At 44.1% G+C, this 27,403-nt stretch overlaps 2 protein-coding genes across 3 annotated transcripts; one reads left to right on the top strand and one right to left on the bottom strand.

The window, feature by feature from the left end:
- The first annotated feature begins 8,603 nt into the window (after positions 1-8,603).
- FKBP1A (FKBP prolyl isomerase 1A) lies at positions 8,604-19,311 on the top strand. Of its 2 annotated transcripts, none has more exons than XM_069751045.1 (5): positions 8,604-8,866; positions 13,622-13,669; positions 16,660-16,772; positions 16,855-17,004; positions 18,770-19,311. In XM_069751045.1, exons 1-4 carry the CDS (start codon positions 8,716-8,718, stop codon positions 16,981-16,983), a joined length of 441 nt encoding a protein of 146 aa, XP_069607146.1. In that variant the 5' UTR covers positions 8,604-8,715; the 3' UTR covers positions 16,984-17,004; positions 18,770-19,311. The 2 variants fall into 2 exon arrangements, with proteins under 2 accessions (XP_069607146.1, XP_069607145.1); XM_069751044.1 differs by having other exon boundaries at positions 8,713-8,866; positions 16,855-17,008.
- A 4,897-nt stretch (positions 19,312-24,208) lies between these two features.
- On the bottom strand, positions 24,209-26,927 carry LOC138664388 (piggyBac transposable element-derived protein 4-like). Its single transcript, XM_069751042.1, has 2 exons — positions 26,830-26,927; positions 24,209-26,541 (listed from the first exon to the last, which is right to left on the bottom strand). The coding sequence occupies exon 2, from the start codon at positions 26,537-26,539 to the stop codon at positions 24,797-24,799; it is 1,743 nt and encodes a 580-aa protein (XP_069607143.1). The 5' UTR covers positions 26,540-26,541; positions 26,830-26,927; the 3' UTR covers positions 24,209-24,796.
- Between the last annotated feature and the right edge of the window lie 476 nt (positions 26,928-27,403).

Genomic DNA, 27,403 nt, shown 5'->3' with positions numbered 1-27,403 from the left:
AGTTGTTTACCCCCACATATTGGGTATCAGCGTACTCAGGAGAAATTGCACAACAACTTTTGTGGTCTAATTTCTCCTGTTACCCTTGTGAAAATAAGAATTTGTGGGCAAAAAGATCATTTTTGTGTAAACAAAAGCGATTTTTTATTTTCACGGCTCTACGTTATAAACTTCTGTGAAGCACTTGGGGGTTCAAAGTGCTCACCACACATCTAGATAAGTTCCTTAAGGGGTCTAGTTTCCAAAATGGTGTCACTTGTGGGGAGTTTCCACTGTTTAGGTACATCAGGGGCTCTCTAAATGTGACATGGTGTCCGATCTCAATTCCAGCCAATTCTGCATTGAAAAAGTCAAGCGGCGCTCCTTCACTTCTAAGTTCTGCGGTGCGCCCTAACAGTGGTTTACCCCCACATATGGGGTATTGGCGTATTCAGGAGAAATTGCATAACAAAATTTATGGTTACATTTCTGTTTTTACACTTGTGAAAATAAAAAAAATGGTTCTGAATTAAGATGTTTGCAAAAAAAAGTTAAATGTTCATTTTTTCCTTCCACATTGTTTCAGTTCCTGTGAAGCACGTAAAGGGTTAATAAACTTCTTGAATGTGGTTTTGAGAACCTTGAGGGGTGTAGTTTTTAGAATGGTGTCACACTTCATTATTTTCTATCATATAGACCCCTCAAAATGACTTCAAATGTGATGTGGTCCCTAAAAAAAAATGGTGTTGTAAAAATGAGAAATTGCTGGTCAACTTTTAACCCTTATAACTCCCTAACAAAAAAAAATTTTGTTTCCAAAATTGTGCTGATGTAAAGTAGACATGTGGGAAATGTTATTTATTAACTATTTTTTATGACATATCTCTCTGATTTAAGGGCATAAAAATACAAAGTTTGAAAATTGCAAAATTTTAAAAATTTTCGCCATATTTCCGTTTTTTTCATAAATAATCGCAAGTAATATCGAAGAAATGTTACCACTAACATGAAGTACAGTATGTCACGAAAAAACAATCTCAGAATCAGCGGGATCCGTTGAAGCGTTCCAGAGTTATAACCTCATAAAGTGACAGTGGTCAGAATTGCAAAAATTGGCCTGGTCATTAAGTACCAAATTGGCTCTGTCACTAAGGGGTTAAACGTAATTCCGGCTTTTAGATTTTTCTCATTTTGCCTTTTATCAATTGGATTACTTCTTTTTATATTTTGATCGGGCGTTTCTGAACGCGGCGATACCAAATGTTTTTTTTTTTTTTTTACAATTTTGAATGGGGCAAAAGGGGGGTGACTTGAGCTTTTATATTTTTAGTAACATTCTTCTCTGCCTTTTGCTTGCTTTTTACTTCTTGCTTCTCCTTAGGAGACTTGAAGCTGCGATGTTCTGATCGCTTGTGCTACGCTATGTGTATCAAAAATCATCATCTGCTATGAATGCCAGTCACGGCCCGGCATTCACAGCAGATCAGTGACAAGTACGGGGTCTTCTGCAGATCCCCGGTTGTCATGCCAACCAATCTACGCACCGCAATCGCGTGACAGGGGCACCAATGGGGGGTTTGTGTCAGAGATTTAATGCGGCAAGATAACAGCTGTGGGTGGATCTCAATTCCACTCGAGGCTGTTATATTAGTGTTTCTCAACTCCAGTCCTCAAGACCCACCGACAGGCCATGTTTTCAGGATTTCCATAGGTGATGGAGTTAATGCTGGAGCAGATGATGAAATTATCACCTGTGCAATACTAAGAGATCCTGAAAACTTGACCTGTTGGTGGGTCTTGAGGACTGGAGTTGAGAAACACTGTGCTAGATGCCCATGACAGCTGATCAAATCAGTTGTCATGTGCTGGGAAACATGTGGGCTCAGCGCCGGAGCCCGCATCAAAGGGAGATACACGACCTATTACGTACTCATAGGTTGTGAAGGGGTTAAGGACACTTCAGCTAAGGCTTCGTTCACACAGAACATGTCAATTTTTACATCTGTGTGAAATTAAGCTTTTTTTTTTTGTCACAGGTCACCTGTATTACCTTCACATTGCCTCCATGGTGCAGCCGTCTTTTTTTCTCATCAGTTTTTCACTGAGGCAGGTAGACTAACGAAACTTTTACTTATCTATTGGCTCTTAATGTCTTTGTGAAAAATTTGGATGGAACAATGGAGTACAAATTCTGTCTTTTTTTTTTTTTTTTATACTGATCCCAACAGGCTTTAATGGCCGAGTATAATCCACAAAATGGATGTGAATAGGACCTGCTCTGAGTCTCACAGATTGCAGGCACATATATACATTTTTAAAAGTGACGTATGGATCAATTAAACTCTATGGGTGAATGTGTTATATGAGAAACAAAACGCACAGCACAAGGACGGGTCAGATGGATATGTGAGTGGAATATTGGTTTGGATATTCATCCAGGAGACTTTTTGCTATTCCCTACCCGACTCTGTGCTGTATATACCTGCGTTATGGCAGCTCTATGATCTCAGCCATGGGCAGCTACCTCAGCATTTGCTCAGATTTATGTATTTTTTCTATCCTTTGCCTGATTCCCACCTAGCTCTTTTTCTCTGTTAGGTCCTGGTTTGGACCACCAAGGACCTTTTGCCCCTTGTGGGCCTACTTGTGTAGGATCTACTGTTTATACTCTGGAGCTTGTATTTGGTAACATAGTAACATAGTAACATAGTTAGTAAGGCCGAAAAAAGACATTTGTCCATCCAGTTCAGCCTATATTCCATCATAATAAATACCCAGATCTACGTCCTTCTACAGAACCTAATAATTGTATGATACAATATTGTTCTGCTCCAGGAAGACATCCAGGCCTCTCTTGAACCCCTCGACTGAGTTCGCCATCACCACCTCCTCAGGCAAGCAATTCCAGATTCTCACTGCCCTAACAGTAAAGAATCCTCTTCTATGTTGGTGGAAAAACCTTCTCTTCTCCAGACGCAAAGAATGCCCCCTTGTGCCCGTCACCTTCCTTGGTATAAACAGATCCTCAGCGAGATATTTGTATTGTCCCCTTATATACTTATACATGGTTATTAGATCTAACTAACCAAAGGACATGAAGTATATAGACTCAGAAGAATATATTATATAAAATAGTATGTTTATTGGTGCAACGTAAGCAACACTAAAATATTCAAAAAACACACAACATCCAGATATATATACAAGAAAAGACAGAAATATTTGAGTATAGAGAATGAGTGCAATAAAAACAGTGTTGCACCATGGATATAGGAAGGCAGGGGGGGGGGATTGATATAATGGGGGGTCATAAGACCTATTAACATGAGAAGAACGCTGCCACAGGACTAAAATAGAATGCTCAGTGCTCAATCTATCCCCTCACAGCTACATGGAGTGTGAACATTAAATCAAGTAAAAGGAAAATATCCTATAGTTCAACACAACCACGGTAAACAAGGAGTAAACTAAACCCATATCCCCATCTTACCCTTTTCCTTATCCATAGTCCACAACACGCGCCCCTACGCGCGTTTCGCCCACAGCTTCGTCGGGGGACTACTGCGGGCCCCCCGACGAAGCTGTGGGCGAAACGCGCGTAGGGGCGCGTGTTGTGGACTATGGATAAGGAAAAGGGTAAGATGGGGATATGGGTTTAGTTTACTCCTTGTTTACCGTGGTTGTGTTGAACTATAGGATATTTTCCTTTTACTTGATTTAATGTTCACACTCCATGTAGCTGTGAGGGGATAGATTGAGCACTGAGCATTCTATTTTAGTCCTGTGGCAGCGTTCTTCTCATGTTAATAGGTCTTATGACCCCCCATTATATCAATCCCCCCCCCCCTGCCTTCCTATATCCATGGTGCAACACTGTTTTTATTGCACTCATTCTCTATACTCAAATATTTCTGTCTTTTCTTGTATATATATCTGGATGTTGTGTGTTTTTTGAATATTTTAGTGTTGCTTACGTTGCACCAATAAACATACTATTTTATATAATATATTCTTCTGAGTCTATATACTTCATGTCCTTTGGTTAGTTAGATTTGAGGAAGTATCTCAGGGTATTTACCCTATCAGTCCTGTGGTGTCCAGACGGGACTGTATTGTACTGTAATGGTATCTGTATCTGAGGTTTTGTTTCTGATGGTTATTAGATCGCCCCTCAGTCGTCTTTTTTCTAGACTAAATAATCCTAATTTCGCTAATCTATCTGGGTATTGTAGTTCTCCCATCCCCTTTATTAATTTTGTTGCCCTCCTTTGTACTCTCTCTAGTTCCATTATATCCTTCCTGAGCACCGGTGCCCAAAACTGGACACAGTACTCCATGTGCGGTCTAACTAGGGATTTGTACAGAGGCAGTATAATGCTCTCATCATGTGTATCCAGACCTCTTTTAATGCACCCCATGATCCTGTTTGCCTTGGCAGCTGCTGCCTGGCACTGGCTGCTCCAGGTAAGTTTATCATTAACTAGGATCCCCAAGTCCTTCTCCCTGTCAGATTTACCCAGTGGTTTCCCGTTCAGTGTGTAATGGTGATATTGATTCCCTCTTCCCATGTGTATAACCTTACATTTATCATTGTTAAACCTCATCTGCCACCTTTCAGCCCAAGTTTCCAACTTATCCAGATCCATCTGTAGCAGAATACTATCTTCTCTTGTATTAACTGCTTTACATAGTTTTGTATCATCTGCAAATATCGATATTTTACTGTGTAAACCTTCTACCAGATCATTAATGAATATGTTGAAGAGAACAGGTCCCAATACTGACCCCTGCGGTACCCCACTGGTCACAGCGACCCAGTTAGAGACTATACCATTTATAACCACCCTCTGCTTTCTATCACTAAGCCAGTTACTAACCCATTTACACACATTTTCCCCCAGACCAAGCATTCTCATTTTGTGTACCAACCTCTTGTGCGGCACGGTATCAAACGCTTTGGAAAAATCGAGATATACCACGTCCAATGACTCACCGTGGTCCAGCCTATAGCTTACCTCTTCATAAAAACTGATTAGATTGGTTTGACAGGAGCGATTTCTCATAAACCCATGCTGATATGGAGTTAAACAGTTATTCTCATTGAGATAATCCAGAATAACATCCCTCAGAAACCCTCAAATATTTTACCAACAATAGAGGTTAGACTTACTGGCCTATAATTTCCAGGTTCACTTTTAGAGCCCTTTTTGAATATTGGCACCACATTTGCTATGCGCCAGTCCTGCGGAACAGACCCTGTCGCTATAGAGTCACTAAAAATAAGAAATAATGGTTTATCTATTACATTACTTAGTTCTCTTAGTACTCGTGGGTGTATGCCATCCGGACCCGGAGATTTATCTATTTTAATCTTATTTAGCCGGTTTCGCACCTCTTCTTGGGTTAGATTGGTGACCATAGTATAGGGTTTTCATTGTTTCTTGGGATTTCACCTAGCATTTCATTTTCCACCGTGAATACCGTGGAGAAGAAGGTGTTTAATATGTTAGCTTTTTCCTCGTCATCTACAACCATTCTTTCCTCACTATTTTTTAAGGGGCCTACATTTTCAGTTTTTATTCTTTTACTATTGATATAGTTGAAGAACAGTTTGGGATTAGTTTTACTCTCCTTAGCAATGTGCTTCTCTGTTTCCTTTTTGGCAGCTTTAATTAGTTTTTTAGATAAAGTATTTTTCTCCCTATAGTTTTTTAGAGCTTCAATGGTGCCATCCTGCTTTAGTAGTGCAAATGCTTTCTTTTTACTGTTAATTGCCTGTCTTACTTCTTTGTTTAGCCACATTGGGTTTTTCCTATTTCTAGTTCTTTTATTCCCACAAGGTATAAACCGCTTACACTGCCTATTTAGGATGTTCTTAAACATTTCCCATTTATTATCTGTATTCTCATTTCTGAGGATATTGTCCCAGTCTACCAGATTAAGGGCATCTCTAAGCTGTTCAAACTTTGCCTTCCTAAAGTTCAATGTTTTTGTGACTCCCTGACAAGTCCCCCTAGTGAAAGACAGGTGAAACTGCACAATATTGTGGTCGCTATTTCCTAAATGCCCAACCACCTGCAGATTTGTTATTCTGTCAGGTCTATTAGATAGTATTAGGTCTAAAAGTGCTGCTCCTCTGGTTGGATTCTGCACCAATTGTGAAAGATAATTTTTCTTGGTTATTAGCAGAAACCTGTTGCCTTTATGGGTTTCACAGGTTTCTGTTTCCCAGTTAATATCCGGGTAGTTAAAGTCCCCCATAACCAGGACCTCATTATGGGTTGCAGCTTCATCTATCTGCTTTAGAAGTAGACTTTCCATGGTTTCTGTTATATTTGGGGGTTTGTAACAGACCCCAATGAGAATTTTGTTACCATTTTTCCCTCCATGAATTTCAACCCATATGGACTCGACATCCTCATTCCCTTCGCTAATATCCTCCCTTAAAGTGGACTTTAGACAAGACTTTACATAGAGACAAACCCCTCCTCCTCTCCGATTTTTACGATCCTTTCTAAACAGACTGTAACCCTGTAAGTTAACTGCCCAGTCATAGCTTTCATCTAACCATGTCTCGGTTATTCCCACTATGTCAAAGTTACCTGTAGATATTTCTGCTTCTAGTTCTTCCATCTTGTTTGTCAGGCTTCTGGCGTTTGCGAGCATGCAGTTTAGAGGATTTTGTTTTGTTCCAATCTCCTCACTGTGGATTGTTTTAGAAATGTTCTTACCTCCCTTCTGAGTATGTTTTCCTGGGTCGTCTTTGTTCGAGTCTAATGTTTTTCTTCCCGTCCCCTCTTCTTCTAGTTTAACGCCCTCCTGATGAGTGTAGCGAGTCTTCTGGCGAATGTGTGTTTCCCAGGTTTGTTGAGGTGTAGTCCGTCTCTGGCGAGGAGTCCATCATACCAGTAATTCACACCGTGGTAAGCTACCTATTGTTTCTTCATTCAAGCATGGCAGGTCTGTTTCATTGAGGGTTATGTGGGTGCCTCTTGCATTTTCATTGTGTGGGGGATTAGTCATTTGTTAGTGATGGTATGCTGTTTATATAGCCGCTGAACACTCTTGCACACATTTGAGTCCGGGTTAAGGTTTAAAGCTTTATTATGAGCTTATGTAATGTCTTATGTCACGTGTTACTATTTTAATATTGTTATTGTTTTTTGTGTGTCTTTTTGTGTCCAATAAAATTTCTATATAATATCCATGCTTTTGTGGTGATCACCTCCTTATGGCCTATATCTTTTCCTTGGATGATTTGGTGTTACTACTATAGGACGTAGTTGGATCCCTTTAAGATTTTCCTGTGGTGCCCCCTCAATCTGTGTCACTTTGGAGCTACTGGGAATAGTACAGTTATGAAAGCACATTAGTAAAGACTCAAAATCACCGTATAGAAGGAATGAAGTGGCACTCACTGTCCCAATAAAAATTGTCCTTTATTATGGAGTCATGTACAAACAAGACAGGTAGGCAAAAAAGTGGTTTTGTGCTTCGACGGGTCCCACAAAACGATTGTCATCTTGAATGTATACCACTGTTTTGCCTACCTGTCTTGTTTGTACATGACTTCATAATAAAGGACAATTTTTATTGGGACGGTGAGTGCCAGTTCGTTCCTTCCTTCTATACGGTGATTTTGAATATTTGACTGTTGTCTTCCATTTGAACTTGGCACCCGTACCCTTGGAGTGAGTCTTGCCTCATTATCCCGGAGAAGAGCAGCAGTGCCGGTCTCTTGGCTTTCTTTCATGGCTTTACAGTAGTAGAGACTGTTGTCGGGGGGATTGTGGTTATGAGGGTACTGTGGATGATGTGTTATAGGGTGACTAATATTGGTGTGGGCAGACATTGGGGATGATGCTCTTATAGGGCACTGAGGATCATGTAGGTAATGTTGTGAACACTAGTGTCAGACTGATGTTCTCACTATGTGGGCATTGTGCGAGCGGGCACAGCTCTCGGGAAGCCTGTCGTTCTGCGGGCCCTTCGGCATACCTCACGCCTGTGGCTTACACTGATTGTGGTACTTATGGAATCACTGATGTGGCGGGGCGTGAGGTGAGCAGGCACTGAGGATGCTGTTTTTGTAAGTTACTTGCATTTTTTTATATGATTTAGTTGTCTTTTAGTGGTCGTCATATTTTAAATAAAGTTGTTTTGCTAAACTTCCTGGTATTTGGTTTTGATAAAACTTTATTGACACAGTCCTGTGCGTGTCATATGCGCCTTTCATGTATTTCTGATGTGGAAACACAATATCCTTGCCTGTGCGTTTGTTACTTGAGGATTTTCCACATCTATTTGCAGGTTTATGGTAGAAATCTGCACAAAAACCTCAGTGCATCTGAGAGAGAAATTGACATGTTGTTGACTTGAAACTCGCACCATAAGGCCGTTGTGTCCTCCTCTCCGGCCTGTTGACACAGGCGCAGCCCGCACACTCCGGCTGGGAGCGGTGACCATTCCTTCCTCGTACATTGTTATTACAACAAAGGGCTCCTTCATGGCCTGAAGTCACGTGACAGCCCATAACCCCTCTTTTCTTCTCAGGCGGCCATTTTTAAACCTGGAACCCCACCCTCTGACTTTAGCTTGCGTGTAGCCGCGGAAAGGACAAGCCTGCCAGTATCGAAAATGGCCGCCCTGAGCGTCACCCTCTCCTACCTGACAAACAAAGCGTTTGGGAATGAGCCGGCGTCGTGACGTTATTATAGCGTTTCGTGAGACGAACCAATGAGAGACGACCTTAGAACCTTAGCCCTCCCAGTGCTGACGTCACTACGTTTTCAGGGTATCCCTGCGCGGCGGCGGCTTGTTTCCAGTGTGAGCTGTGTAACGGTGACCAGTATGGGAGTAACTGTGGATTCCATCTGCCCCGGGGACGGTAATGCCAGCGGTGCAAATAGCGGAGGCGGGGAGACCTGTCACGTGATCTCATTATTCTAACCGGGGCTAATCACAGCGGGGGAGGGGAGCAGGCATTATACGGCCGGATATACAGTGAGACGGGGGAGGGGTGGGTCCTGTAGTAATACACTGTATAATGTATGTGGGTAAAGTACCTATAATAATCCAGGGCATAATGTATGGGGGAGGGGTGGGTCATATAATAATACACTGTATAATGTATGGGGAAGAGTGGGGAATATAATACACTGTATAATGTATGTGGGTAAAGTACCTATAATAATCCAGGGAATAATGTATGGGGGAGGGGTGGGGAATATAATACACTGTATAATGTATAGGGGGAGCGGTGGGACCTGTAGTAATACACTGTATAATGTATGTGGGTAAAGTACCTATAATAATCCAGGGCATAATGTATGGGGGAGGGGTGGGGCATATAATAATACACTGTATAATGTATGGGGAAGAGTGGGGAATATAATACACTATATAATGTATGTGGGTAAAGTACCTATAATAATCCAGGGAATAATGTATGGGGGAGGGGTGGGGAATATAATACACTGTATAATGTATGTGGGTAAAGTACCTATAATAATCCAGGGAATAATGTATGGGGGAGGGGTGGGGCATATAATACACTGTATAATGTATGTGGGTAAAGTACCTATAATAATCCAGGGAATAATGTATGGGGGAGGGGTGGGGAATATAATACACTGTATAATGTATGTGGGTAAAGTACCTATAATAATCCAGGGAATAATGTATGGGGGAGGGGTGGGGCATATAATATACTGTATAATGTATGGGGGAAGAGTGGGGCATATTATACACTGTATAATGTATAGGGGGAGGGGTGGGACCTGTAATAGACTGTATAGTGCATGTGAGTAAAGGAGCTATAATAATCCAGAGAATAATGTATGGAGGAAGGGGTGGGGCATGTAATGCACTGTATAATGTATGGGGGAAGAGTGGTGCATATATTAATACACTGTATAATGTATGGCGGAAGAGTGGGGCATATATTAATACATTGTATAATGTATGGCGGAAGAGGGGCATATAATACACTGTATAATGTATAGAGGGAGGGGTGGAGTATGTAATACACTATAATGTATAGAGGGAGGGGTGGGTCATGTAATACACTGTATAATGTATAGAGGGAGGGGTGGGGCATATAATAATACACTGTATAATGTATCTGGAAAGAGTGGGGCATATAATACACTGTATAATGTATGTGGGTAAAGTACCTATAATAATTCAGGGAATAATGTATGGGGAAAGGAGTGGAGCATATGATAATACTGTATAATGTATGGAGGGAAAGATGTATAATAATCCAGGGAATAATGTATGGGGGGGAGTGGTGGGGCATATAATACACTGTATAATGTATGGGGGGGACCTATAATAATCCAGAGAATAGTGAATGAGAGATGGGGCATGTAATAATGATGTAAAGAAGGTTCCAATACAGTGACAGCAGAACCATCATGAAACTCTCGTGTACTGGGGAGTGCAGCTCAGGAGTATAAAGCTGTGTGCACACGTTCCAGATTTTTCGCAAAAAAAACGCTCACCTTAAGCATCTTATTAAAAGAATGCAATCCGCATTTTGTGTGCACATGCTGCGTTTTTTTCCTGAGCAGAAACGCATTCTGGAAAAAAAACGCAGCATGTTCATAATCTGCGGAATCGTGGCAATTCCGCAAACATAGGAATGCATTGATCCGCTTGCTTCCTGCATGTGGCTATGCCCACCATGCGGGAAGTAAGCGGATCATGTGCGGATAGTACCCAGGATGGAGGAGAGGAGACTCTCCTCCACGGACTGGGCACCATATCACTGTTAAAAAAAAGAAAATAAAAAAGTGATATACCGTATATACTCGAGTATAAGCCGACACACAAACCCCCCCCCCCCCCCCCCCTAATTTTGCCACAAAAAACTGGGAAAACTTACTGACTCGAGTATAAGCCTAGGGTGGAAAATGCAGCAGCTACCGGTGAATTTCAAAAATAAAAATAGATGCTCCATACCGTTCATTATTGCCCCATAGATGCTCCATATAAAGCTGTGCCATATATAATGCTCCATACCATTGATTATTGCCCCATAGATTATCCATATATAGCTGTGCCATATAGAATGCTCTGCACCGTTCATTATGGCCCCATAGATGCTCATTATAAAGCTGTGCCATATATGCTCTGCACCGTTCAGTTTGGCCCCATAAATGCTCCTTATAAATCTGTGCCATATAGAATGCTCTGCACCGTTCATTATGGCCCCATAGATGCTCCTTATAAAGCTGTGCCATATATGCTCTGCACCGTTCAGTTTGGCCCCATAAATGCTCCTTATAAATCTGTGCCATATAGAATGCTCTGCACTGTTCAGTTTGGCCCCATAGATGCTCATTATAAAGCTGTGCCATATATGCTCTGCACCGTTCAGTTTGGCCCCATAGATGCTCATTATAAAGCTGTGCCATATATGCTCTGCAGCGTTCAGTTTGGCCCCATAGATGCTCCACATAAATCTGTGCCATATACTGCCATATGCTGCTGCTGCAATAAAAAAAAAAACCCACATACTCACCTTTCTTGCTTGCAGCTCCCCAGCGTCCGGTCCCGGCGTCTCTCCGCTCTGACTGATCAGGCAGAGGGCACCGCTCACACTATATGCGTCATCGCGCCCTCTGACCTGCACAGTCAAAGCGGAGAGACGCCGGGAAGACGGAGCGGCGCCCGGCGTGTGGATCGTGGACAGGTAAATATGACATACTTACCTGCTCCCGCCGCGGTCCCTGGCTCCTTCTCCTGGACAGCTGGTCTTCGGGTGCCGCAGCTTCTTCCTCTATCAGCGGTCACCGTTACCGCTGATTAGAGAAATGAATATGCGGCTCCACCCCTATGGGAGTGGAGTCCATATTCATAAGTTTAATGAGCGGTCCTACGTGACCGCTGTACAGGGGAAGAGCTGCGGCACCCGATGACAGTGTGACAGGCAGGGGGAGCGTCAGGATCGCCGGGGCTAGGTAAGTATGCCTCAGACCTCTCACCCGCCGACCCTGCCACAGACCGTGACTCGAGTATAAGCCGAGAGGGGCACTTTCAGCCCAAAAATTTGGGCTGAAAATCTCGGCTTATACTCGAGTATATACGGTACTCACCTTCTGCTGGCCCCGGAATCCTCCCGCCTCTCAGCGGTGCACGCGGCGCTTCCGTTCCCAGGGATGCTGTGTGCAAAGGACCTGGGATGACGTCGCAGTCACGGGACCATGACGTCATCCCAGGTCCTTCGCACACAGCATCCCTGGGAACGGAAGGCGCCGCGTGCACCGCTGAGAGGATTGGGGGCCGTTGGAAGGTGAGAACAACCATTTTTTAAAAATTATTTTTAACATTAGATCTTTTTTTACTATTAATGCTGCATAGGCAGCATCAATAGTAAAAAGTTGGTCACACTTGTCAAAAACTATATTTGACAAGTGTGACCAACCTGTCAATCAGTTTTCCAAGCGATGCTACAGATCGATTGGAAAACGCTAGCATTCTGCAAGCTAATTCCGCATGCGATATACCCGTGGCAGGAGTTGCAGAATTGCAAATTTCCGCGGCAATTCTGCAACGTGTGCACTTAACCTAATGCAGGATGTAACTGAGGATCAGTACAAGATAAGTAATGTATGTACACAGTGACTCCACCAGCAGAATAGTGAGTGCAGCTCTGGAGTATAATACAGGATGTAACTCAGGATTATTACAGGATAAGTAATGTAATGTATGTACACAGTGACTCCACCAGCAGAATAGTGAGTGCAGCTCTGGAGTATAATACAGGCTGTAATTCAGGATCAGTACAGGGTAAGTAATGTATGTACACAGTGACTCCACCAGCAGAATAGTGAGTGCGGCTCTGGGGTATAATACAGGATGTAACTCAGGATCAGTACAGGATAAGTAATGTAATGTATGTACACAGTGACTGCACCAGCAGAATAGTGAGTGCAGCTCTGGAGTATAATACAGGATGTAACTCAGGATCAGTACAGGATAAGTAATGTAATGTATGTACACAGTGACTGCACCAGCAGAATAGTGAGTGCAGCTCTGGAGTATAATACAGGATGTAACTCAGGATCAGTACAGGATAAGTAATGTAATGTATGTACACAGTGACTCCACCAGCAGAATAGTGAGTGCAGCTCTGGGGTATAATACAGGATGTAACTCAGGATCAGTAATGTAATGTATGTACACAGTAACTCCACCAGCAGAACAGTGAGTGCAGCTCTGGAGTATAATACAGGCTGTAACTCAGGATCAGTACAGGGTAAGTAATGTATGTACACAGTGACTCCACCAGCAGAATAGTGAGTGCGGCTCTGGAGTATAATACAGGATGTAACTCAGGATCAGTACAGGATAAGTAATGTAATGTATATACACAGGGACTGCACCTGCAGAATAGGGAGTGCAGCTCTGGAGTAGAATTCAGGCTATTACTCGTGATCAGTAATTTATGTAAACTATGACTTGGCTGTTTCTGTGATTTGTATAATAAGATTTATAAGCTACAATTTGCTTTTGCACAACTGTCGTCATATATGCCGATGAGGCCATTGGCTGTAAACTATGACCTCTGTATAGTCCTGTGCATCTTGCTATAATATAAGTATGCTGATTACCATGTCCTTGTTTCCCTCTTCAGGACAGACATTCCCAAAGAAGGGCCAGAAAGCTGTGGTGCACTATGACGGTGAGTCTGGCAATCCATGTGGAATCATATTCTGTCTGAATCTCCCATCCAACTGTAGAGAGCAATTATGTAACCTAAGTAACCAAGTGCCCCCTATTAGCTTGTCATTGATGGTCTGTAAAACTTTATATATTTTTGGGATCCCATTAATCTGTGGTCATCACTGCATGTACACATTGCTGAAGCCTCCTGTGTGATTTATCAGTGAATGTCCACCTTGTAGCAGCGTTCTCAGGTTCACACTTTGTGCTAATTTTTTTGCAGGGGTCAGAGCGCGGGTTTTCTAATGCAGAGCTGCACATCTGCTACTGTGACACAAATGTGTAACCTCTGCCTGCAGCTACCACTAGGGGGAGAGTTCTGTACAGTTTTACTATGGAGTACACTATATAAATTGTATGCAGTAAGCGCCCCTAGTGGTCACATTAGGCAGACAATACCCCATACAGTCTATGGACCACAGTGGGGCTCTTTCTAGAGAAATAAAACCAGACTATATTCCGATTTTAGGCCACGTTGTACATAGAGTATTTGGAGAAATTCTCCAAATCTCAAAAATGTTGTTTCTGCTCAGAAAACACATCAAGAGACTCCGTGTGTACGTAGCCGTAAACAATTTCTTTCAGTCCTGCATTAATGAAAATGATTTCCGTGAACCTGGTCCAGTTTTGCTGCACCAGAGTTCTGCAAACCTACCCCCCTGCATTCCCGTTGTCTGCTGATTAGTAGGCCGCTGTGATTTCATGCGAGGTACAATGATGATGTCACGCTGGTGCTTATCATAAGAGGAACGTGAATGCCAGCATGTAGGAGGTTTGCCGTGCTCTGGGCAGGCAGCCATGGACTACTGACTTGGCCGCTGTTCAAGGGTCTGTGCTGGCAGCCATGGACTACTGATGTGGCCGCTGTACAAGGGTCTTTGCTGGCAGCCAGGGACTACTGATGTTGCCGCTGTTCAAGGGTCTGTGCTGGCAGCCATGGACTACTGATGTGGCCGCTGTACAAGGGTCTTTGCTGGCAGCCATGGACTACTGATGTGGCCGCTGTACAAGGGTCTGTGCTGGCAGCCATGGACTACTGATGTGGTCGCTGTACAAGGGACTGTGCTGGCAGCCATGGACTACTGATGTGGTTGCTGTACAAGGGTCTGTGCTGGCAGCCATGGACTACTGATGTGGTTACTGTACAAGGGTCTGTGCTGGCAGCCATGGACTACTGATGTGGCCGCTGTACAAGGCTCTGTGCTGGCAGCCATGGACTACTGATGTGGCCGCTGTACAAGGGTCTGTGCTGGCAGCCATGACCTACTGATGTGGTTGCTGTACAAGGGTCTGTGCTGGCAGCCATGGACTACTGATGTGGTTGCTGTACAAGGGTCTGTGCTGGCAGCCATGGACTACTGATGTGGTTGCTGTACAAGGGTCTGTGCTGGCAGCCATGGACTACTGATGTGGCCGCTGTACAAGGGTCTGTACTGGCAGCCATGGACTACTGATGTGGTCGCTGTACAAGGGACTGTGCTGGCAGCCATGGACTACTGATGTGGTTGCTGTACAAGGGTCTGTGCTGGCAGCCATGGACTACTGATGTGGTTACTGTACAAGGGTCTGTGCTGGCAGCCATGGACTACTGATGTGGCCGCTGTACAAGGCTCTGTGCTGGCAGCCATGGACTACTGATGTGGCCGCTGTACAAGGGTCTGTGCTGGCAGCCATGACCTACTGATGTGGTTGCTGTACAAGGGTCTGTGCTGGCAGCCATGGACTACTGATGTGGTTGCTGTACAAGGGTCTGTGCTGGCAGCCATGGACTACTGATGTGGTTGCTGTACAAGGGTCTGTGCTGGCAGCCATGGACTACTGATGTGGCCGCTGTACAAGGGTCCTTTGGATCATCTTGCCTCACTCTAGTATCGGATTATTAGCTGCTGATCTGCTCTGTTGTGTTTTCTCGGTGTCTGCTCCATTTTTTCCAGCACAGGATGTGGCGTTTCCTGCAGTCTCCTCCGCTTCCTGCCTCGCTTCCTCTCACAAGATTTGTCCTTGTGGGTTATATTCCCGTTATGAACTGTGTACTTACATTTTTGATGATTAACGAAACTAAGAACTTGTTAAAAAAAAAAAGTCTGCCTTGAGAAGTATTAGGTTATGTTCACACGCTGCGGATTTGCAGCAGTTTTCCATGTGGTGTACAGTACCATGTAAACCTATGGAAAATCAAATCCGCAGTGCACATGCTCCGGAAAAGCTGCGGTTTATTTTCCGCAGCATGTCAATTCTTTGTGCGGATTCCGCAGCGTTTTACACCTGTTCCATAATTGGAATCCACAGGTGTAAAGACGCAGGTGAAATCCGCACAAAATCCACAGTAAAACGCAGGGCGTTTTTACCTGCGGATTTTTCAGAATCCGCGCGGAAAAATCCGCAATGGCATCCTCAACGTGTGCACATACCCTTAGTTGTGTACAGCTGTATCCAGCCTAGACAGTCCTACGTAAACTAAACAATCTTTTCAGTCCATAATTACTACATTTCTACTACACAAGCATTGTAACAAACTCAGGATAGGGGTGAGATTCATGCTGTGGATGAGTTTAACTTGCAGAGGATGCTCTCACTTGTTACAGTTGTACCTAATTAAGAGGCGACTTCAGTTTGTTTTGGAAGTAAACAATAATATTTCCATTTACTGACCGGAAGCAGAGATCTTGAAAATGGTGGGGGCATTGAAGTCACCATGGTGGAGGGGGTGTTCAGTGTATTTATTCACTTTGATGGGATCTGAGCTGCATTGCCTGCAGACAGCCACTAGGCGGTGTACTGTTTTCACTTTGTACATTGTATCTCCTCCGGATGCCCTACTTGGTAACAGCTGATCGTGGGGCCGCCTGTTTTCGGACCCCCTTTTGTCAGAAATTGGTGACTTATATGTTGACAGATCTTCAGAAGGAATCAAAGAAAGCGGTTTTATAAATTCTCTCTCCATGTTAGGGTATCTCCCAGATGGAAGGAAGTTTGACTCTTCCCGTGATAGGAATAAGCCCTTCTGTTTCTGCGTTGGAAGGAATGAAGTGATCCGCGGCTGGGAAGAAGGAGTGGCACAGGTGTGGAGGCTTTTTACCCCCAGGTTTCCTATGTTGTGTGTAGATTCCTTGTAAACTTACTCCTTTGCTTTTCATATTATAGATGAGCGTTGGTCAAAGAGCACGTCTGACTTGTACCCCTGATTATGCATATGGCAGCACAGGTCACCCTGGCATCATCCCTCCAAATGCCACCCTTATCTTCGATGTGGAGTTGCTGCGATTGGAGTGAGGGTCACCCTGACCCTAGAGTGTAGGTAAAAGGGTCACCAGTGCTTCATATCTGGTGAAGAGCAATTAAATATGCATCTCTATAATATATATAGGTTTTTGTTCACCATTTTACTGAATTACACTCCACAGCTACATTCACTATTCTGGCTGTTACTGGAAGTCGGTAAGATTGTCTTCAGACATCCACTATCCATTCCTATAATACAGGGAGCAGTTAGCTTTCCCTACGTTAGATGACTACTGTTTCTGTTTTAATGATGACTCTTTTCAGAATGCAGATCACAAAATTTTGTGCACTGAACAAGCAGTGCATGCTGGGAGATGTCAGCTCTGAAGCTTGGAGAGTAGTTAGTGCCCAATACATTATGTAACACAGGTTCAGTACAATATCAGTGATACATGTACACAGTGACTCCACCAGCAGAATAGTGAGTGCAGCTCTGGAGTATAATACAGGATGTAACTCAGGATCAGTACAGGATAATTAATGTATGTACACAGTGACTTCACCAGCAGAATAGTGAGTGCAGCTCTGGAGTTTAAAGGGAACCTGTCACCCCCCCAGGCATTTGTAACTAAAAGAGCCACCTTGTGTCGCACTAATGCTGCATTTGGACAATGTGGCTCTTTTATTTATGCTCCTTGCATACGCTGAAATAAACACTTATAAAATGTGCCCCCTCATACCGTGAAATCGCCAGGGAGGCGGGACTTTCCTTCCTAATCAGACGCAGCACAGCTGTCATTCATGTCCCCTTGGCGCCGCCTCCTCAGCGTTGTTTGAGTCTGTCCCGGAGCCTGCGCTGTTATGTCATCCCTTGGGCATGCACAGTTAGCACTGCCCGTCTTCTGACATCATTTGATGTCAGGCTGACTGCGCCTGTGCGGACGCGCTGCCCGAGATCCCACCCCGCAGTGTCTTCTGATTTATTCACACTGCGGGGCTGGGATTCCTGGGCATGTGCAGTGCATATCTTCGCCTCTCACTCATCTCCCTCCGCCTCTTTCAGACTGTGCGGCGTCAGCTGATCCCTAATCGCCGTGGCATTTGATTAGGGATCAGCTGACGCAGCACAGTCTGAAGAAGGCGGAGGGAGATGAGTGAGAGGCGAAGATATGCACTGCGCATGCCCATGAATCCCAGCCCCGCAGTGTGAATAAATAAGACACTGCGGGGCGGGATCTCGGGCAGCGCGGCCGCACAGGCGCAGTCAGCCTGACATCAAATGATGTCAGAAGACGGGCAGCGCTAACTGTGCATGCCCAAGGGATAACATAACAGCGCAGGCTCCGGGACAGACTCAAACAACGCTGAGGAGGCGGCGCCAAGGGGACATGAATGACGGCTGTGCTGTGTCTGATTAGGAGGGAAAGTCCCGCCTCCCTGGCGATTTCACGGTATGAGGGGGCACATTTTATAAGAGTATATTGCAGCGTATGCAAGGAGCATAAATAAAAGAGCCACCTTGTCCAAATGCAGCATTAGTGCGACACAAGGTGGCTCTTTTAGTTACAAAAGCCTGGGGGGGTGACAGGTTCCCTTTAATACAGGATGTAAGTCAGGATCAGTACAGGATAAGTAATGTATGTACACAGTGACTGCACCAGCAGAATAGTGAATGCAGCTCTGGATACAGGATGGAGCACAGGATTTTTGTTCCTAGAACAGTTATCAGCTTTCTCCATAAGTGACTTTTCTACTTCCACCTCACCCCCTTAGAGGATATACTTTGGAACAACTTCCACATTTTTTGTCTGACTGTCTATTCTGATTTTTCTTTAAGGTGCATCCGATGACTATACTACCGTGTGAACAGAGTGCAGAACACAGTGGACACAAAACCTGCCCTATTACCCTCCACACTTCCACATGCTGCCTTCTTGCCTTCCTATTTTAGGGCATTACTGTGCAATCACATTGGATGCTGTTATGAAGGGGGTAAGGTGGCTGCACCAGTTACTGCCCTTCCCTCCAAGCCGGTAAAGTCAGAGCTCTGTAAAGCAAGTAATATTTGTTACTTTGATCACCTCCTGAAGATGCCCCCCTGATGCCAGCCTAATAAATGCACTGGAGGGATGAGGACAGCACTCGTAATGTACCCTCTAACCATTCCAAAGCCGTCTGCCCGAGCACTGCCCAGCCTGCCAAATGTCATTCCAGCTCTGCAGTGCCACGTCTGCTTTTTCCCTTATGTGGCAGGGTTCTGTCCTGTCTGTGCCGCATGCAGCTCCCACCTCACACTGTCACATTAAACAGCTTTTCTCTATCTATGGAGGTCTCGTGTCTCTGCTCTGACGTCACAATAAAGAATCTGTTTCCTGACAACCTCCAGTGTATATTACATTTATTATATTTTTGCGCATGTGTTGTGAATGATGATACTCGGTATAAATGGCATCTGAAAGTCAGAAGGATATGGTGGGTGACTCATTGGCGTCTATTTGTTCTCCCATTATAGCCTGTCATATCAGACAGCTCCAATCACTGCCCAGCTGTTCTAAATGGCCCCTGATTTTAGGTAATGGGTTGTGGAGTCACAGTTGTACCAAACATGCCACCAGGTTGGTGAGCGTTGCTGCAGTAGCTAGGTGGCATGTTTCGTCTGGCCCTATTTGCAGCAGTATCCATGCCGTGAATCTTATTAGTGATGTATAGAAGTACACCACTGTAGTCCCATACCTATTCTTCATTGCAATGGTCAGCAGTCCTGGACTTTCATTTTCCATTACTGTTTTAAATGTACCTGACCATTTTACAGTCTGCTATGCAAAAACAGTGACTTTTGGTATTTTCGTGCCATTTTCTCCTAGCTACAACAAAGTGGGCAACCCTTTGTTGTCGAATGCATGACATGCAGCAGCGTTCCTTAAGCCACAGAGCTCATTTCAGTCCCTAATTGGAGTAATATTTGTGTCGAGGCGCACTCTGGATTCTTAGTAAGGAATCCGGCATCTCACACTCCACCTCGCCCCCTTATCAAAACCTGTTTGAAAATTAGGTCCTATGACTACTAAAGGGTACCTGTCAGCTGATTCACGCTGTGCAATATACTAAGAAGATCTGGCCAGAGACCATAGCGAAAGACAAGTCCCTGGACGGCTTTTCCAAGCATCGACGCTGATGAATGGCAGGACTCTCCCAAAATGAGAGACCTATAAATCACCTTACATGGGGCATAGTGAAGCCATCTGGGGGCAATGTCAGACCTTTTTAATATATTCTTGTTGCAATTGTGCAGCAAGCTCTGATTTGGGCTGCCCGTGGTTTGGGCAGTATGAATCAGCTAGCAGGCTGCCTTTACGCTACCTAAAGGGTTTTCCAAGCATGTCATATTTACGAGCTAATTAATTAAATAAATAAGGCAGAACACTGCAGCGCTAGAACATACAAACTTGAAATACGAAATTTGAACTGCATTACTGCACTAGAAATATGAAAAATGAGAGCGTTTAGCGCATAAAAATGGGCAATTTTATGTGTACCTGGTAGCTACTTTACGGCATCTCTCATACCAGGTCCTACGCTTGCCTTACCTCGCTGAGAATAAACGTCTCCATCTGAATGGGTACATGTGAAACCTCTTCCTAGACTAAAATTCTCTTTCTCTATGGAGGGGTAGTGTGCTGCCTTATTTATTTAACTATATAGGACCTGGTATAAGAGAGATGCCGTAAAGTGGCTACCAGGTACACATAAAATTGGCCATTTTTATGCGTTAAACGCTCTCATTTTTCATATTTCTAGTGCAGTAATGCAGTTCAAATTTCGTATTTCAAGTTTGTATGTTCTAGCGCTGCAGTGTGCTGCCTTATTTATTTAACTATATACGAGTTGGCGACTCTAGGTTCAGCACCTGTTCACACTTAGTCTATGTTTGGATGTGCAGGTCAGGTTTTTGAAATATTTTAAGAGCTATCCTTATCGATCATTAAAGAAGCACTCCTCACATCAACTTTTTTACCTCTATATATGTGTGTATATATATATATATATATATGTGTGTGTGTGTGTGTATATACACAATACAGACCAAACGTTTGGACACACCTAAAGGATTTTCATGACTGAAAATTGTACATTCACACTGAAGGCATCAAAACTATGAATTAACACATGTGGAATTATATACTTAACAAAAAAGTGTGAAACAACTGAAATTATGTCTTCTATTCTAGGTTCTTCAAAGTAGCCACATTTTGCTTTCATGACTGCTTTGCACCCTCTCTTGGCATTCTCTTGATGAGCTTCAAGAGGTAGTCACCGGGAATGGTTTTCACTTCACAGGTGTGCCCTATCAGGTTTATTAAGTGGGATTTCTTGCCTTATAAATGGGGTTGGGACCATCAGTTGTGTTGTGCAGAAGTCTGGTGGGTAGACAGCTAATAGTTCTACTGAATAGACTGTTAGGTGCTTTTTTTCTTGCCATAATACAAATTCTAAGTAAATAAAAACGAGTGGCCATCATTACTTTAAAAAATGAAGGTGAGTCAGTCCGAAAAATTGGGAAAACTTTGAAAGTGTCCCCAACTGCAGATGCAAAAACCATCAAGCTCTACAAAGAAAGTGGCTCACATGAGGACCGCCCCAGGACAGGAAGACCAAGAGTCACCTCTGCTTCTGAGGATAAATTTATCCGAGTCACCAGCCTCAGAAATCGCAGGTTTAACAGCAGCTCAGATTAGAGACCAGGTCAATGCCACACAGAGTTCTAGCAGCAGACACATCTCTACAACAACTGTTAAGAGGAATCTTTGTGCAGCAGGCCTTCATGGTAAAATAGCTGCTAGGAAACCACTGCTAAGGACAGGCAACAAGCAGAAGAGACTTGTTTGGGCTAAAGAACACAAGGAATGGATATTAGACCAGTGGAAATCTGTGCTTTGGTCTGATGAGTCCAAATTTGAGATCTTTGATTCCAACCACCGTGTCTTTGTGCGACACAGAAAAGGTGAACGGATGCCTGGTTCCCACCGTGAAGCATGGAGGAGAAGGTGTGATGGTGTGGGGGTGCTTTGCTGGTTACACTGTAGGAGATTTATTCAAATCTAGGCTACCACAGCATCTTTCAGCGGCATGCTATTGCATCCGGTTTGCGTTTAGTTGGACGATCCTTTATTTTTCAACAGGACAATGACCCCAAACACACCTCTAGGCTGTGTAAGACTATTTACGAAGAAGGAGAGCGATGTGGTGCTATGCCAGATGACCTGGCCTCCACAGTCACCAGACCTGAACCCAATCAAGATGGTTTGGGGTGAGCTGGACCGCAGAGTGAAGGCAAAAGGACCAACAAGTGCTAAGCATCTCTGGGAACTCCTTCAAGATTGTTGGAAGACCATTCCCGGTGACTACCTCTTGAAGCTCATCAAGAGCTTAGAGCTTTAAGAGTATGCAAAGCAGTCATCAAAGCAAAGGTTTGAAGAACCTAGAATATAAAACATAATTTCAGTTGTTTCACACTTTTTTGTTAAGTATATAATTCCACGTGTTAATTCATAGTTTTTATGCCTTCAGTGTGAATTTACAATTATCATAGTCATGAAAATACAGAAAATCTTTAAATGAGGTGTGTCCAAACTTTTGGTCTACTGTGTACACATGTGTATATATACAGTGTGTGTGTGTGTATGTATATATATATATATACATACACACACACACACACACACACATACATACATACACACACTGCTAGAGAAAGGGAATACGTAAACAGCACAATGTGACTCCAAGTCAATCACAATTCTGTGAGATCAATCTGTCCAGTTATGAAGCAACACTGATTTTGAATCAATTTCTCCTTCAGAGTTGTAAATGAAACAGACAACAGTTAGAAATTATAGGCAATTAGCAAGACAACCCCTATAAAAGGAGTGGTTCTGCAGGGGGAGACCACAGACCATTTCTTTGTTCTCATCCTTTTTGGCCACTTTTTCATTTTGTCATTGCTCTCACCCTTAGAGACACAATAGCATGATCGGTTTGGCAGTGGGTCAGTAATGGTGTGGGGAGTCATTTCTTTAGAGGGCCGCACAGCCCTCAGTGTGTTAGCCAGATACCCTGACTGCCATTAGGTATTGGGATGAGGTCCTCAGACCCATTGTGAGACCAAATGCAGGGGCAGTGGGTGCCTTCTCATGCAGGACAATGCCAGACCTCATGTGGCTGAAGTGTGTCAGCAATTCCTGCATGACGAAGGCATTGATGCTATGGACTGGCCCGCCCATTCCCTAGACCTGAATTCAATCAAGCACATCTGGGACATAATGTCTCGCACCATCCACCAACTTCACGTTGCACCGCAGACTCTCCAGGAATTGACGGATGACTGCAATCCAGGTCTGGGAGGAGATCACTCAGGAGAACATGTGTCCCTTCCTCAGGACAATGCCCAGGCATTGTAGGGAAGTCATACAAGCACATGCAGGCCACACACACTACTGAGCATCATTTCCTTGTCTTGAGGCATTTCCACTGAAGTTGGAACAGCCTGTAACTTCATTTCCACTTTGATTTTGAGTATCATTCCAAATCCAAACCTCCTTGGGATATTACATTTTGATTTACATTGATTATTTTTCTGTTTTTAGCGCATTCCACTATGTAATGAATAAAGATTTGCAACTGGATTATTTAAATCAGTGCATAAATTGTCCAATTGACATATGCCCATCAACCAGAACAAGGTGACACTTCTATGGTGGGACCTACTCAAATACATATCAAACATACTTCTCCTGGGCTATAAGCCTACATTTTAAATGGGCAGGTAGGAACAGCACCCTTTAAAAGCACCTTTGGGCTGATGGGAGGAATGCAGAGTCAAAACAGAAGGCAGTCTCAACTTCCAATGGTAAACTATAAAAATAAAAAACCTGACCAGCACTTCCATACAGTGTGAACAGGTACAAGCTGCAATGACTGCACAATATACATAAAAAAGGAAATTTTTTGTCAGGTTTTTGAGATATATCTATTATACATAGAGAGCTGTGGAGTCAGTAAGCCAAATCATCGACACCGAGTACTGCGACGCCTCAATTTCCCCAACTTCCAACTCCGACACCACAGCCCTGTGCATAATAATAATATCATATAATTATATATATAAAAAAATTTGGAAGAGCACCAGTTACCTCAATTAATGTGCAGAGCTTTTCCAACCAATAATTCCTTATAATAAAATTAAAAAAAAACACAAAAATAGAAAAAAAAGTGGACTTTATTGTGTATGTATGTATGTATATATATATATATATTCGGATAAGTGCTTACCCTAATCTCTATAGCGCTTCCCAGATATCTGCATCTGATACCTGGGACGCTCCAGATAATCAGCTGTTCGGCGCCACAGCTGCATGTGTCGCGGCTGTTTCACAGTCACAACACATACATGGAGAGCCCAACAAACAGACAACGGATAGCTGATTATCGGGAGCGCTCCAGGTTACCGATGCAGCTATTTGGATAAGCTCATATATAAACCTTGGACATCAGTAGTCATGTAGTGTCATTTATATAAACCCAATACTTTTGACTCATCATTTGCCCAACACGGTACTACTCCTACTTACTACAAAAGATAATGCAGGTTATTACAGTTAGTCCTTGTACATGGCAGAGCAATGTGTGCGTGGAGCGTGTACAAACCTATAGACACATGATGTGGTACTATCGAGATAGTCTCCACTAGAATTAATGGACCCCTATAACACATTGTACCAAGTCTGGCAGAAATCTGTACTACAGACATGTAGCAGGACCTGTGGGCACCCCATTATCTTAGCAACAATCTGCACGCTAACCAAAACTAGCAGTATAACACCGTGTGGTATCTCTTGTAACACTGGTCAGCGCACAGCCCGGGCTTACTGGGACAATCGGGACAATAGTAGCGACTATCTTTCCTAATGCCGCGACTGTAACAAACCCTGCAGCGCTTCTGTGGATTGGACCTTTTAAGGGTAGCCGGAATTTTGCTCAAGAAATGTCTACCAGTCAGCCTGAGAATAGTGTCATCTGCAAATACAGCTTCAACATCATATCTGATCGTCACCAGCTGGGTAATCAGCTCGGTCTTAAACTTCAGTAAGGAAGATAGGTTTCCCGGATTTGCGGTCTTATACACAATGTAGGAGTTAAAGGCTGCCAGCTGGATCAAGTGGATGGCCACCTTCCTGTACCACGCAGTGCTCTTGCGGACAGTTTGGGAGAGAGGCAACGTTTCTTCCAATCTGTCTGCACCACCCATGTATTTATTGTAATCTCGCAGGCACACTGGCTTGAGAGTAGTTGTCCGGTGGCCAGCGCTCCGCACTGGGGTGGTAGACTCATCGTGGATGGTGGACAGTAGAAGGACACTTATCTTGTCAGTGTATTGGAGGGCAAGCAGGTCTCCATTTCTTAGGGCAAAAGATTCTCCCAGATTTGGCTTTTTATCAAGCAGCTGGTGAGGCAGACCCTGCCGATTACGACTTACAATGCCACAAGCCACCGTGTTGCAGCTTCTAAGGGCGTTAAAAAGGGCAACAGAGGTATAATTAGTATCAACATATAAGTGGTACCCCTCGTGGACAAGGGGTTCCACTAAGTCCCACACCACCTCTCCGTTCCTGCTCAGGTTACAAGGACACTTAGAAGAATTTGAAGATTTTTCCTTCCCTTCACCAATTTTAAAAGCCCTTGTGTACCCTGTAGCACTTTCACACAATTTGTACAATTTGATGCCATAGCTTGGAGGCTCATTGGGAATATTTCCATGCATCACCCGCCCTTTATAAAGCAAATGGGACTCATTAATGGCAAGATTTTGGCATGGCGTGTAGACTTCTGCAAATCGTGCATTCAGGCTACTGATCAGGGGCCTGAGCTTATGCAGACGGTCTGGGTAGGGGGACGAAGTCGGCTCAACGCTATTGAAATTTAAGAAGCGGAGCAGCAGCTCATACCGGTTTCTGGTCATAACGGCAGAGAACAAAGGAAGACACAAGACGGAGTGCATATCCCAGTATGACCGGATAGTGGGTTTTTTAACAATGCCCATTGCTAAGGTAAGTCCCAGAAATTTTTTGAGCTCTTCCACATTGGTGGGGTGCCACTGGATGGATGTGGTGTGAGTGATGTAGGGGACGGCAGCAATGGACTGCTCAGCATAAAGGTTGGTGTAGGTAACCATCTCCTCCAGAATTTCGTGTGTTACAAACGCATAAAAAAAATCAGCAATTTGGAAATTCTTAGCATCGATTTTAACTCCGGGTTTGGCAGTAAATGGGGGAATATTGGGAGGCTTAAAGTCAGGAGCGGTCCATCCCAAATCTGTGCTAGTACAAGGGGGGTCACCATTATCATCTTCTGACAATGTCACTTCTATCTCTGCCGCGCCACCTTTGCCATCATCAGGCGCCTCCTTGCGACATTTCTTAGCTCGAGGCTTCTCTGTGCAAGAATCAGCATCCGAGGGAAAATATTCAGAATCGGAGCCATCGCTGAGTTCACTGCCCGACTCCTCAAAGAAGTCAAAGGTCTCGTCTGCCGGAAAATACTCGGTCGCCATCTCTATAAACACAAAATCCAACAGATGGAAAGAATTTATACTCAAAAGGTAAATTACGACCTACACAGACTACGAAAAAAAATAACTGTCTATAACTAAAGGGTTAACAACTTCTATAAACAAAACACAATGCAGACACGAGGTATCACAGGAGGATGGGTGCATGGGAAATCGGGGGAGGAGCACAGAGAAAAGGGGGGCTAATATGAATGTAAAAGATTAGGTGGGGAGGAGCAGAGGACAGTGTAGACTCTCCTGGGTGTACAGGGAGTAAATGTATTGGGAGATACTTAGAGCTCTGCAATGTTCTTCAGTCCTGCCTTCTGCTCTGCAGCTCCCAGCAATGCTCTGCAGTATGTCCTCCTGCTTTGTGGACCCCAGCTGCCGCTTTGACTCCAAAACGCACAGTGACAGAAGGGAAGCGGCCAATGAAGTGGCGTCACCGGAAGGGGCGGGCCTTCTCATTCAGTGCACACTGAGTGAAGGGAAGACTCGAAAGCGGGGAAGCTGCGTTCTGCTGAAGAGGAGAGGACAGGACTGAAGAGCTGTGTGCAGATGGCATTGACGGCACAGGACTCAGCGTGAGTGGTCTGAGGATGTATTTTGGGGGGCAAAAAAACATGGATAATGCTACTATCTGGAGCTGCTTATTGGGGGAGGCGCTTTCACAGGAAAAGGGTTGATGTAACTTAAGTGGGGCTGCATGAGGGAGATGATGAAGAGGGGTTGTGCGGACGGAGGGGGCTTGACGAAGAGGGGCAGTGCGGACGGAGGGGCCTTGACGAAGAGGGGCAGTGCGGACGGAGAGGGCTTGACGAAGAGGGGCAGTGCGGACGGAGGGGGCTTGAAGAGGGGCAGTGCGGA

The sequence above is a fragment of the Ranitomeya imitator genome, chromosome 2 (genome assembly GCF_032444005.1).
Source record: "Ranitomeya imitator isolate aRanImi1 chromosome 2, aRanImi1.pri, whole genome shotgun sequence".
Classification (NCBI taxonomy): domain Eukaryota; kingdom Metazoa; phylum Chordata; class Amphibia; order Anura; family Dendrobatidae; genus Ranitomeya; species Ranitomeya imitator.
Note: the sequence above shows the minus strand (reverse complement) of the source record. Positions and strands in the feature narration are given on the sequence as shown.